Consider the following 14,247-nt stretch of genomic DNA (forward strand, 5'->3'; position numbering starts at 1 on the left):
AGGGGAAAAATTGTCTTTATGGGAAAGGAAAATAAAGGAGAAATTTTATGATTATCTGCACATTGGCTCTTGATGGTGATAAGATAGACTGAACTCAGCCTCAACAGAGCTACAGCAGAACCCTCCCTTCTCCTTCTCCACCATCTCAAGTATACTCTCAAACACGGATACATCAGATGGAATCCTAAGGCAACCTTCGTGCACGAAGCCAAACTCTTCCTCTGCTTCTCTCAGAAGAATTGTGAAGGCTTTATGGCTCAAATACTCCATTGGGATCACGAACTTCTTCATCTCTTCTCCAACGCACAATGCAAGAAACCCCTTCGGCACGCTGTTGTACAGCGCTGAAGAAGTTTTTGAAAGGGAGAGACTTCTCTTAAGAAATTTGATGCTCTTGCTGTTGCTCTTTGGTGTAATAGCAAGCTTCTTCCATTTCTTCAGAAGTTGCTGTAGTCTAACTATATCTGTGATCTTGTTGCTGGGCTTTTTAGAGTCCATAGTGGAGGATATAATGAAGACTTGGTGGTCACCTGAGATGTGTAAATTGACTGTTGGAATTTATAGAAGTTGCGATGTTTAGTTATATTGAATTATTTTATTTTCAATTCATAGATTTGGTTGTTTCAACATTAATTTATAATAATGCAATTATTGTTCCGACTGTCTTATGAATCAACAAAACGACAGTGTTAATCTATCGACAACTTGTGCCCTCCGGATCTTTTGACGAACAAATAGCAAGCAAGAACTCGCGGTAAAACAAAAACTTACAGGAAAGAACAATAAAGAAGATAAAACAATATTTAAAGAGGTTCAGCAAACGTGCCTACGTCCTCGGGAGCCACACCAGAAATTTCCTTGATTGTTGAAGAAGATTACAATGCTTGCAAATGGCTATCACTCTCTCTGAGATCTCTCTCTCAAAGTGTTCTCAAAACCCTCTCTTTTTCGTATACACACTCTCAAAAGGACGTTCAAGAATATATACAAACCCTAACTCGAAACAAGTTCCCAAACGGGTCAGGAAACCACTTGACCCGATATCGGTCGACTGATGCACTTGCATTGGTCGATTAATAAGAGCTTCTCAGTCTGCTTTGTGCATGTTGTGTTGTGCGCGGCGGAAGCTTTCTAGGGCAACACGAACAATAACTCGAACTAAACCACAAACAATATGCAAACCACAATCACAGCAAGAACACACACAATTTACGTGGTTCGTAGGGGTGAGCAAAATTCGGTTGAAACCGACCGAACCGACCGAAACCGACCAACCGAACTGCTGCTGGGACGGTTTTGAAGTGTGAACGGTTCGGGTCGGGTTCAGACAACTTCAACCCGTATTAACCGACCCGACCGAACATTTTTACAAGTCCTCCGCAGCTCTGCTACCCGTAACCCATACCCATTACCCGACTGTATAAATTCCCTTATTCTCTCAGAGACTCAGACACCTAAACCCTAACTCTCCAGCCGACAATCCATCTCCTCTCCACCCCTCACCTCCCCTCCCCTTCTCCCCTCCCCCCCCTCAAGCAACCATCCCGACGGAAACTGTTTGTTTACGTCGGCGATGAAGGCGATGGGATCGGTAAAGGTTGAGGCTAAGGAGTTGAGGCGGCGAACGGTGAAGAGATTTTTCAATCGATCGTTGAAAGGGATTTTCTTGAGGGAGTGAATACTTGATCTGCATCAGGATCCATTCTTCTTGTTGATTTACTTCTGTCATGTTCTTTTCATCATTAGATCCCCAATTTAGACGGCGGAGGTGCCCAGCATCGGATTCTCTGGCCTCGTCAGCTCGCGCAAGGTCGACGTCACCATCGATTTGGGGAACCCCTTTCTCAACAAGACGGTCGATGGATTCTTCAATATTTGAACGGTAAAATTTCTCCTGAATCTGCTCTCCGTTCTCGATTTAATCGCGATGTTACAGTAGATTGTGTGCTGATTTGTGGCGTTTTGATTCACGCAGGTTGCTGCATCTAGTGTTGCTGTTGAGGAGACCTCCACTGCCTCAAAAAAGGTTCTTCTTTTTTTTTAATATAAAATACTTAATTTTTGATTTTACCCTTTTATTCATTTCTTTCTTCTGCTTCGATGCCCTGGCTCTATTTTGTTGTTGGTACTATGCAGGTAGCATTTCGAAAGCTAAACTCGAGGATGCTGTAAGTAACCCTCTTAGCCCTTTCAAATATTGATAGTTAGATCGTTGCGTTTGTGGAGTTAGGCTCGCAAGTATTCTTTTTAGTTCTTTTACTGAGTTTGATAACAAGATTGATGAAGTTAGAACCGAACAAACCGAACCGAACCGCACCGAACCGATTTGCAACGGTTCGGTTCGGTTTTGAATTGTAGGTGGTTCGGTTCGGTTGTTCAAATTTTGGTAAAAACCGACCCGAACCGAACCATGCTCACCCCTAAAGCTGATGACAATGCGACGGAGAAAGCGAAGTCTCTTTTGAAGAAGAAGAGCTAGAGGAGGAGGAGGAGGAGGAGGAGGAAATTTCAGTGGAATGATCTCAATGGTAATGACAAGCTCGCCGAGATCTTGGAGTTCCAGCCATGGATCCGTCCAATTGGATGCAATGATTCTCTCTCTTTGGCTGCTCAAATTCGTCCAACCTCAACCCTAATCAAACAGGTTTAGGTATATATAGAACTTACAAAACGAACCGGGTCGAAAACCTGAAAAACTGATATCCGCTTCGTCGGTCGACCGGCCCGGTCGACCGCGATCAATTCGGTCGACCGGCCCGGTCGACCGATCACCATCCAGCAGAAGCCCCAAAAATCCAGAGAGCCGTCGGTCGTCCGCACCGGTCGACCGAAACATCTGCGGTCGACCGGGCCGGTCGACCGACCTCCTTCCAGACGCACAGGAACCCTTGTGCACGAATGCGGTCGACCGGACCGGTCGACCGCCGCCTGTTTTTCCTGATTCTGCTGCTGATGCTGAAATTCCTTCAATTCTCCACCTCGGCGAATGTTTCCATGATATGACTTTTTCTATTCTGAGTTATTTATTATATTCTTGCTAATTATGATCGGAGACCTGTGACTTCGCATTTTATATTACTTGACGCTTAGCGTATTAGATTGAGAAGAAATGATTTATTATTTATTCTCCTCAATCTAATACGTCGCGGGCTTGTTCACGTTCCGATTCCCTAGAATTTTGGGAAGCGGAGCGTGACAATGACCAAATTTCACTCCTGAAACAACTTTGGTCAACATATCTGCAGGGTTGTCATTTGTGTGGACCTTCTCTAATATGACATCTCCATCAGCCAAGACGTCCCGTACAAAGTGGAATCTGACATCGATGTGCTTTGTGCGCGCATGATAAACCTGGTTCTTTGCCAAATAGATAGCCGACATACTATCACAATATATCCGAATAGTCTCCTGTGCAATCCCCAAGTCCTCCAATAATCCACGCAACCATAAAGCCTCCTTAATAGCTTCAGTAACTGCCATATACTCTGCCTCTGTAGTAGAGAGAGCCACTGTGGACTGAAGCGTGCAACGCCAACATACAGGTGCACCTGCCAATGTAAAAGCATAACCTGACGTAGACCGGCGTTTGTCAAGATCTCCAGCATAATCTGAATCCACATAACCAATACAAGCCTGCCCGTCCTTCTCATCCTTCTGAAACACTAAACCAACATCCACGGTGCCTCGAACATACCGTAGAATCCACTTCACGGCCTCCCAGTGACCCTTCCCGGGGTCATGCATGTATCTCGATACCATGCTCACGGCCTGTGACAAATCTGGCCTCGTACACACCATCGCATACATCAAGCTACCTACTGCACTAGCATATGGGACCTTCGACATATAATCTCTGTCCTCAACTGAAACAGGTGACATCAACGCTGAAAGCTTGAAGTGGGGAGCCAATGGTGTGCTAACTGCTTTTGCATTGCCATCAAAGCTGAATTTCTTCAACATCTTCTGCAAGTAGCTCTTCTGTGTAAGCTTCAATTTCCCCTTCACCCTGTCTCGCTCGATCTCCATACCCAATATCTTCTTTGCCTCTCCAAGATCCTTCATCTCAAACTCGGATGATAACTCCTCTTTCAGCTTTCGAATAGCCGAAGAATTCCTGGAAGCAATAAGCATATCATCAACATATAAAAGCAAATATATGAGCTCACCATCCTGTAGCTTGTGCATATAAACACATGGGTCATATGGGCTCCTCGTGTACCCTCGGCCAATCATAAAGCCGTCGAATCTCTTATACCACTGTCTTGGTGACTGCTTCAAACCATAAAGAGACTTCTTCAGCTTACAAACCAAATTTTCCTTTCCTGCAGCTTTGAAACCCTGTGGTTGTGTCATGTAGATCTCCTCATCTAAATCACCGTGTAGAAAGGCTGTCTTCACATCCATCTGGACCAAATCCAAATCCAACTGTGCCACCAACGCCAATAAAATCCGAATCGACGAATGCTTCACAACGGGTGAAAATACCTCGTTGTAATCAATGCCCTCAAGCTGTGCATATCCCTTGGCAACTAATCTGGCTTTGAACCGAATGTCCCCAATAGAAGATCCCTCCTTCTTCGCATATACCCACTTGCAACCAATAGCTTTCTTACCCTTAGGTAGATGTGCAAGTGTCCAAGTGTCGTTCTTCTGAAGAGACCGCATCTCCTCCTCCATAGCTTCCCTCCACCTGATCGAATCGGGGCTAGACTCTGCCTCCCTGAATGTGGCTGGAACTATATCATCAACGACCTCCACTGATAATGCATATGCGACCATGACATCATTATACCTAGCTGGCCGACGAATCTCTCTCCTCGGTCTATCTGCTGCAATGGTCCTCTGAACATGACCCTGTTCCTGAGTCCCATGATCTACTGTATCCTGTATCTGCCCATCTGTCACCTCATCTCCTCCTAGTGTCACCTCTGTAGGAGCCTCAATGGATACAGTGTTCTCTGGAGTGGGTGGAGTCACATCATCCTCCACCTGCTGCGATATCTCTCCTGTCTGGTCTCCCTCTACCTGCTGAGGGGTTCGAGGCCTCATCATGTACGCCTCGTCAAATATGACATCTCTGCTAATAACTATCTTCTTGTCCTGTGGATCCCATAACTTGAAGCCTTTGACTCCATCTCTAAATCCCACAAAGACTGCTTTCCTCGCTCTCGGATTTAATTTACCATCACTGACATGATAATAAGCTGGACACCCGAATATCCGAAGCGACTCGTAGTCACTAGCCACCGAACCAAACCAACGCTCCAAAGGAGTCTTCCCGTCTATCGCAGTGCACGGCAACCTGTTCACAAGATGGCTCGCATAAACCAACGCCTCGGCCCAAAAGGATCTAGGCAATCCACTCTGCGTCATCATACACCGCACCTTCTCCAGCAAGGTACTGTTCAATCTCTCAGCCACCCCGTTCTGTTGCGGAGTCTCTCGAACTGTGAAGTGTCTTCTAATGCCGTGATCCCGGCAAAACTGTAGAAATGGATCACTCTTGTACTCTCCACCGTTATCTGAACGTACTCCAGCTAATGTAGGGAGGGTCTCATCTATCTATCTTCCACCATCAACAGTCCCATCCCCTCCATCTCTGTTTCACTTCTGAAAAAGTTCCACTCATGCTCTGACATCTTCTCCCCCTTTCATCTTCCCATGGGCTCGGAATTCTGTGGTAATGGTCTTGCTGCATACTTGTGGAGACAATCGTGTGACTAGGAGCAACTCTCTCGCTAGCCTTTATCCTCACGGCTATATGATTTAGCTGTTCACTCCAAGTTTCGTCCCCCTTGCATGTCAAGTGAGTTTTCAATGAGGATGCATGGGTCTGGACTTCCATCATCAGCGTCCAGAATGTTGCTAGACCAAGTGCAATCTTTCTAGCCATCTATCTTCGTTCAAGCCTGCTCCTTCACCCTCGCAGTCTGCCCTGACAGCCATCTTGGTCGCCTATCAGCCCTCAAAATTCCTTCTCAGTTTAATTCGCCTTCGCCGCCTTTGCTAGCAGCGATGGATGTTATGAGACCAAACACGCTTCCAGTGCCATATGGACAAACTTCCTGGCCAAGTAAAGTCGGATTTTCTCTGGCTCCTAGCTCTTGTTTGTGTGAAGATATAGGATAGACTAGCTCTCTAAGGGTGTGCTTAGCTGACTCCAGTTTTGCAGCTACTGTCCAGACAGTATCTCACGACACCTGCTTCTCCTTCTTGCATCCGGAGACCTCACTAGTTTATCTGCGTCACCCTTCCTCATTAAGTTATAGGCATGGCCCTCTCCTCCCTGTAGCAATTCAATGTGTTCTAGATCTACTGTTCAGAGGCAATGCCACGCCTCCACCCGCGTCTTATGGAGTGTACGCAGCTTGTCTACATTCAGCTGAGGTCCGGTGGCACAATTCGCTTAACAATTTGATTTTCCGCAACAGCTCATCTTCGCCGATGAGCATATAAGAAGTCTGTTTTACTTCATTCTTCTCTGTGGCAGGGGCTCCAAATCAAAGAATCGCTCGAGATAAGAAGCTCAGTCAAGACGTAGGGCTCTAGATATCTTTAATCAAGCGAGGACAGCAACTCGTGCCCATTGAACCGTGTTACCCCAAGCATAGATTCCTGCCTTATCGCTGTGGTTATTTGGAGCTCGATGTGCAGGCATTAACATCCTAGTTTTTTTACTTTTTGTTTTAGAGTGACTTATACTTTACATGTCTGGTTGAATTGACTTCTCCTTTTGACACTCTCCATACTGATTTGGCTTCGTTTTCTCACCTTGCGGCCTTCAGTCAGCCTGAATCAGTAGTAGATATCCTTATTTTTGCTCCATCCACCTTGACGGCTTCATAAATTATATGGATCAGGGAATCCCGTATTTTCACTAAAAAAAACATAGACATAAATTGTACCGAATCATTCAAAATTATAAAATCACGAGATGAATGGCGGGTGGAAAATCAGAAATCATTACACGTAGAACGCAAAATATACGCCCCCCCCCCCCCCCCTAGCAATCGAAAACAAAAAAATGTTGATCAGAGTCTCCATGCTTGTTCTAAAGGTATCATGAGCTTCTTTGTACACCAAAATTATTGAAGGTGCTATTACAAGTACCATCTCAACTCTATATTATCAAGTATCATGTCCATAGATAGGGTAGATAATCAAACATTGAGCAAGAAGAGTCAATGATCAACATATCAGTTGATCGGTATAAGAGGAATTACGAAACATTACAAGAGTCATTGGCGGCAATAGATATTGGTTTTGTAACAAAGAACTATGGAATTTGGCTTATAAATTTTTCGATGATGATGTATATACATTCTCTCCAACCGTTCTGGTTCAACTGTTTTATGGTATAGAGATGCCAAATTATAGAAAATAGTTATACATTCTAATACAAAATTGGTGAGATACTTACGTATAATTCAATATCTAAATTCAATTGAAAATGCATGTGTTTGGCTTAAGGCAACATGAAAGATTCTAGTAAAAAGTTTTCACACTAATGAATTTGGAGAAACAAACGTTATTGAAACAATTATAATCACTTCTTTCTGCGCTGCTTTGTTAAAAATAATCTCCGACATCTAAACAGCCCCACTATGGCTCATTGCCTTCTCTTCGGGAAAGGCGAAAAATTGTCTTTATGGTAAGGGAAAAAAAGGAGAAATTTGTGAATGATTATCTGCCACATGGCTACTTTGATGGTGATAGATAGACTGATCAGCCTCAACGAGCTACAGCAGAAACCTCCTCTTCTCCTTCTCACCATCTCAATGTATTACTCTTCAAAACGAACGGCACTACATCAGAATGCAATCTATAGGGAACTTCTGCTTGCACGAAGCCAAGACTCTTCTCGCTTAATCTCAGAAAGATTGTTTTTTGTTTATGAAGGTTTAGTGGTTCACAATACTCCATTTAGTGATCACTCAACTTCTTCATCTCTTCTCATTATAGCGCACTCAATGCAAGACACCCCGTTCGGCACGCTTTTGTACAGCGTCTTGCTAAGAAGTTTTTGAAATGGGAGGAGATTCTTTAAGAAATTTGATGCTCCTGCTGTTGCTCTTTGGTGTCAATAGCAAGCTTCTTCATTTCTTCAGAGGTGGAGTAGTCTAATTCATATCTAGATGGCACTCTTGTTTGCTTCGGCTTTTTAGAATCATAGATGGAGGATTATAATGTAAGAGCTTGGTGCTACTGAGATGTTGTATGATCTGTGGCAATTTATAGAAAGTTGCGATTGTGTTAGTTATATTTGTAATTAGTTTATTTTCAATTCATGTAGATTTGGTTGTCTTCAAATTAATTCTATATAATGCAAATTTATGTGCCGTACTTTCTTAGAATCAACAAAACGACAGTGTTAGTCTATCGCACAACTTGTGCCCTTCGGATCTTGTTTGACGATAAACATAGTCAAGCAATAACCTTACTCGCGGTGCTATATCTTTAAAGCAAAAATACTTATACAAGGAAAGAATCAATAAAGAAGTTAAACAATACTTAAAGAGGGGTTCAGCAAACGTGCCTACGTCTCGGGAGCCACACGGAGAAATTTTTCCTTGTATTGCTTGAAGGAAGATTACAATGCTTGCAAGGCTATCATCTCGCTGAGATCTCCTCTCAAAGTGGTTCTCAACCCTCTATTATTGTATACACACTCCTCAAAAAGGACGTTTCAAGAATATATAACAAACCCTAACTCGAAAACAAAGTTCTCTAAAAGGGTCAGGAAACCATCTTGACCTACTTATTCGGGCGTCGACTGAGTGCACTTGCTATTTAGTCGCAATTAACTAGGTTCTCAGTCTGCGTTGTGCATGTGTGTGATTCTCAGTGCTGCCGGAGCTTTCTGAGGCAACTCACGAACAACTAACTCGAACCCTAACCAAAACAATATGCATAACCACAATCACAGCAAGAACACCACAATTTACGTGGTCGTAGGGGTGAGCCAAAATTCCGGTTTGCTTGAAACCCGACCGACCCTGACCGAAACCGAGCCAACCGAAACTGCTGCTCTGCGGCACAGGTTTGAAGTGTGAACGGTCGGTCCGGGTTCAGAACAATTCAACCGTATAACCGACGCTGACCGAAACATTTTTTCAATCCTCCGTCAGCCCTCTCTCCCGGTTACCCATACCCCAGGTTACCCGACTGCTATAAAATTCGCTTATTCTTCTCAGAGACTCAGACACCTTTACCCTAACTCTTCAGCGACAAATTCTCATCTCTCTTCACCCCTCACCTCCCCTCCCCGTTCTCCAGCCTCCTCCCCCCCGCCCTCAAGGCAACCTCGCCCGGAAACTGTGCTTGTTTCTCGGCGATGAAGGCCTGATGGTGGATCCGCGATAAAGGTGGAAGGCTAAGGAGTTGATGGCGCCAGCGCGAACGGTGCAAGAGACTTTTTCGAATCGAGTCGTTGATAAGGGATTTTCTTTGAAGGGTAGTGAATACTTGATCTGCATCCAGGTTCATTTTTTGTTGATTATACTTCCTGTCATGCTGTCTTTTCATCATTAGTTGATCCCCAATTTTAGACGGATCACTCGGAGCGTGTCCCGCGGCACCGGATATCTCTGCCTCGTCAGCTGCGCGCTTGAAGCGTCGACGTTCACCATTCGATTTTTGGGAACACCGCTTTTCTCAACAAGCCGAGTTCGGGGATGGTTTCTTCAATATCTTGCACCGGTTCTCTAACAATTCTCTTGCTGAATCTGCTGTCCACTAATCCGATTTTAATCGCGATGTTACAGTAGTTGTGTGCTGAATTGTGTGGCGTTTGTTCACGCAGGTTGCTGCTTTAGGTTGTGGCTGTGAGAGCCTCCATGCCTAAAAAGTTCTGTCTTTTTTCTTCTTAATATAAAATACTTAATTTTGTGATTTTACCCTTTTTATTCATTTTTTCTTTGCTTCGAGCCATGGCTCTATTTTGTGTGTTTGGGTACTATGCAGCGTTAGCATTTCGAAAGCTTAAACTCGAGGATGCTGCTAAGGTTAACCCTCTTACCTTTCAAATATTTATAGTATAGATTCCATTGCCGTTTGTGGAGTTGAGCGCTCCGCAAGTATTTCTTGTTTAGTTCCTCTTTACTTGAGGCTTTGATACTAGCATTGATGAAGTTGAAGCTCCCGGAAATCAACCGAACCGACACCGCCCAAGCCGAACGGAATTCTGCAACGGTTTCGGTTCGGTTTGTTGATTGGTAGGTTGTTCGGTTCGTGTTTCAAATTTTGGTAAACAAACCTGACCGTAACCGACGTGCTCACCCTATGGTTTCGGCAAGTTGCCTTGTCCACGGGGCAAGGTGAGGGGAGGTCTTTTACTAGAAATCAAGAATACAAATAGGGTTACAGAATTTCCATGGGACCAAACCCTAAACAATAGCTCTGAGGCTCTCTCATAAGCTCTCGTCACAACTTGGATGCAATAGATTCTCTCTCTTTGGCTGCTCAAATCTCCAAATCCTCAACCCTTAATCAAACAGTTTATGTATATATTAGAATTACCAAACGAACTCGGGTCGAAAACCTGAAAACTGATATATCCGGTCGGTCGTGGTCGCCGGGCCCGACCGGGTCGACGGCGATCAATAGTCGGATCGACGGCACCGGTTCGACCGATCACCACTCGCCAGAAGCCCAAAAAGTCCAGAGAGCGGATTTCGGTTCAGTCCGCACCGTCACCGGAACATCTTGCGGCCTCACCGGAGCCGTCGACCCGAGCCTACCTTCCAGCGACAGGATACCCTTTGGCGACGAATGGCCGGGTCGACCGGACCGACCGTCAACCCGCCGCGCTCCGAGTTTTTTCGTCGATTCTGCTGTTGATTGCTTGAAATCCTTCAATTCTTCACCTCGGCGAATGGTTCCATCATGAACGTGATGCCTGACACCACCCATCCAAATTAGTGCCGTCAACAAGTCCACCAAGGTAACACAGCTATCGATGCTGAAAACGATCTTGGCCCCGCCCATCTTGAGATCGACTGATCAACTCGGCCTGATTCATTAGACTGCGCCTACGTATCCTCTTGCCCCCAAAGGAATCAAGAACGAACGTAGTTCCCCAAATGGCCGCCACGGACCTCAGGCACTGAAGCCGATGTTCAACAACTGTCAAACTAAAATGACCAAATTTCACATCCTGATAAAACTCTGGTCACATATCTGCAGGTGTCATTTGTGTGGACCTTCTATAAATATGACATCTTCCATAATACCAAGACGTCCCCGTACAAAGTCGGAATCTGACATCGATGTGCTTTGTGCGAGCGCATATTAACCTGGTTCTTTGCCAACCAATAATAGATAGCCGACATACTATTCACCCTCAAATACTATGCCAAATAGTCTCCTGTGCAATCCCCTAAGCTCCAATAATCCACGCACTCATAAAGCTCCTTAATAGACTTCGTAACTGCCATATACGTGCCTCTGTGAGTAGAGGAGGCCATGTGGACTTGATAGGCCGTGCAACGCAACATACAGTGACCTGCCCTAATGTAAAAGCATACTTGACGGGTCAGACGGCCGTTTGTCAAGCATCTCCAGCATAATCTGAATCCACATAACCGAATACAGCCTGCTCGTCCTTTCATCCTTCTCTGAAACACTTAAAACCACATCCACGGAATGCCTCGAACTATACTGTAGAATTCACTTCAATGGTGCCTCCCGAGTGACCCTTCCCCGAGGGGTCAGCATGTATCTGCTCTCGATTACTGCTCTAACGGCCACAGTGACAAATCTGGCCTCGTTACACACCATCGTCATACTATCATAGCTACCGTACTCGCACTAGGTACCCCCCCCGCAATATTGGGGGGGCCGTCTCGATCATATAATCTCTTGTCCTCAACTGAACAGGTGACATTCATGCCTGAAAGCTGAAGTGGGGAGCCATATGGCTGTGCTAATGCTTATGTATTGCCCATCAAAGCTGAATTTCGTTAGATCTGCTGCAAGCTAGCTCTTTTCTGTGTAGCTTCAATTTCCCTTCACCCTCCGGAGTCTCGTCCTATCTCGATATCCCTATATCTTCTTGCCTCTCCAAGATCCTTCATCTCAAACATCGGTTATATAACTCCTCTTTTCAGCTTCTCGCGAATAGTGAAGAATCTCTGCGATAGCACAGATATCATCAAATATAAAAAAGCAAATATATTGAGACTCACCACTCCTGATTATGTTGCATATAAACACAGTGGGTTCATATGGGCTCCTTGTATGTACCCGTCGTGCCAATCTTAAAGCCTGTCGAATCTTCTAACGATATCACCACTGTCTTCGGGACTGCCCCTTCAACCATAAAGAGACGTATCTTTCAGCTATACAAACCAATTTCTCTTTCCTTGCAGTTTTGAAAACCAGTGTGGATTGTGTCATGTAGATTCCTCATCTCGTAACATCCCGTTTTTAGAAAGGCATGTGCTTCAAATCCATGCTTGTCCAATCCAGAATCCACTCTGCCACAACGCCAATAAAATCGATTCGATCGAATGTTCACAATACGGGTGAAAATACTCGTGGATCCCAATGCCGCTCAAGTGGGTATGTATCCTTGTGCAAGCTAATCTAGGCTTTGAATTCTCGATGTCCCCGAATAGAGGAGTCTCCTTCTTCGCATCTATACCACTCTGCAACAATAGCTTGCTTCCCTTAGGTTAGATGGCAAGGTCAAGTGTTGTTCTTCTGAAGAGGACCGCATCTACCTCTCCATAGCTCCTTGCCACCTGAGATCCGGGGCCTTAGACTCTGCCTCTCCTGTTGGCTGATAGGACCGAACCATATCATCAACGACCTCCACTGATAATGCATATGCGACCATGACATCATTATACCTAGCCGGCCAACGAATCTCTCTCCTCGGTCTATCTGTTGCAATGGTTCTCTGAACATGACCCTGTTCCTGAGTCCCATGATCTACTGTATCCTGTATCTGCCCATCTGTCTTCTCATCTCCTCCCAGTGTCACCTCTGTAGGAGCCTCAATGGATACAGTATTCTCTGGAGTGGGTGGAGTCACATCATCCTCCACCTGCTGCGATATCTCTCCTGTCTGGTCTCCCTCCACCTGCTGAGGGGCTCGAGGCCTCATCATGTACGCCTCGTCAAATGTGACATCTCTGCTAATAACTATCTTCTTGTCCTGTGGATCTTGAAGCCTTTGACTCCATCTCTAAATCCCACAAAGACTGCTTTCCTCTCTCTCGGATTTAATTTCCCATCACTGACATGATAATAAGCTGGACACCCGAATATCCGAAGCGACTCGTAGTCACTAGCCACCGAACCAAACCAACGCTCCAAAGGAGTCTTCCCGTCTATCGCAGTGCACGGCAACCTGTTCACAAGATGGCTCGCATAAACCAACGCCTCGGCCCAAAAAGATCTAGGCAATCCACTCTGCGTCATCATACACCGCACCTTCTCCAAAAGGATCTAGGCAATCCACTCTGCATCATCATACATTGCACCTTCTCCAGCAAGGTACGGTTTAATCTCTCAGCTACCCCGTTCTGTTGCGGTGTCTCTCGAACTGTGAAGTGTCTTCTAATGCCGTGATCCGGGCAAAACTGTAGAAATGGATCACTCTTGTACTCTCCACCGTTATCTGAACGTAGAGTCTTCACCTTTCTACCTGTCTGCAGCTCCACTTTCTTTTTCCACTCCACAAAAATATCCAGGACCTGATGTTTATGCTTCATCGGGTATACCCAATTCCTCCTGGAATAATCATCAATGAAAGTGACAAAATAGTTGGCCCCACCAAGAGATGTGTTCTTGGAAGGACCCCAAACGTCCGTGTGAATATAATCCAATGTACCTTGGGTGTTATGAACAGCGGTGCCGAACTTCACTCTAGTCTTCTTCCCAAGTACACAATGCTCACACAATTCCATCTTGCAGGTCTTAGCACCTTTCAATAGCCCCTGTTTAGCCAATGACTGTAGGGACTTATCTCCTGTGTGTCCAAGTCTCATGTGCCATAAGGTGGTAGTGTCCTCCTCTGTAGTGATAGAAGCTGCCAGACCCCCTGTAACTGTCTTGCCCTTCAAGTAGTATAGGTAGTTTTCCCTGACACCTCGCATCACCACCATAGAACCCTTCGTGACCTTCACTGTAGCATCCTCTAAGATCACTCGATATCCTGCTGCCTCCAAAGTCCCAAGAGAAATGATGTTCTTCGTCAACTGCGGCACGAACCTCACTTCCTTCAATTCCCTCACTACACCA

General features: G+C 45.2%; 1 protein-coding gene across 1 annotated transcript; it reads right to left on the reverse strand.

The window, feature by feature from the left end:
• Positions 1–549, reverse strand: LOC109843408 (auxin-induced protein 6B-like). Its single transcript, XM_020412341.1, has one exon. It carries the CDS (start codon positions 496–498, stop codon positions 52–54), a length of 447 nt encoding a protein of 148 aa, XP_020267930.1. The 5' UTR covers positions 499–549; the 3' UTR covers positions 1–51.

This window comes from Asparagus officinalis, chromosome 5 (assembly GCF_001876935.1).
Source record: "Asparagus officinalis chromosome 5, Aspof.V1, whole genome shotgun sequence".
Classification (NCBI taxonomy): Eukaryota; Viridiplantae; Streptophyta; class Magnoliopsida; order Asparagales; family Asparagaceae; genus Asparagus; species Asparagus officinalis.

What these genes read in the sequence shown, in the direction of transcription:
- LOC109843408 (XM_020412341.1), bottom strand. Translation starts at nt 498, where the DNA reads ATGGACTCTAAAAAGCCCAGCAACAAGATCACAGATATAGTTAGACTA.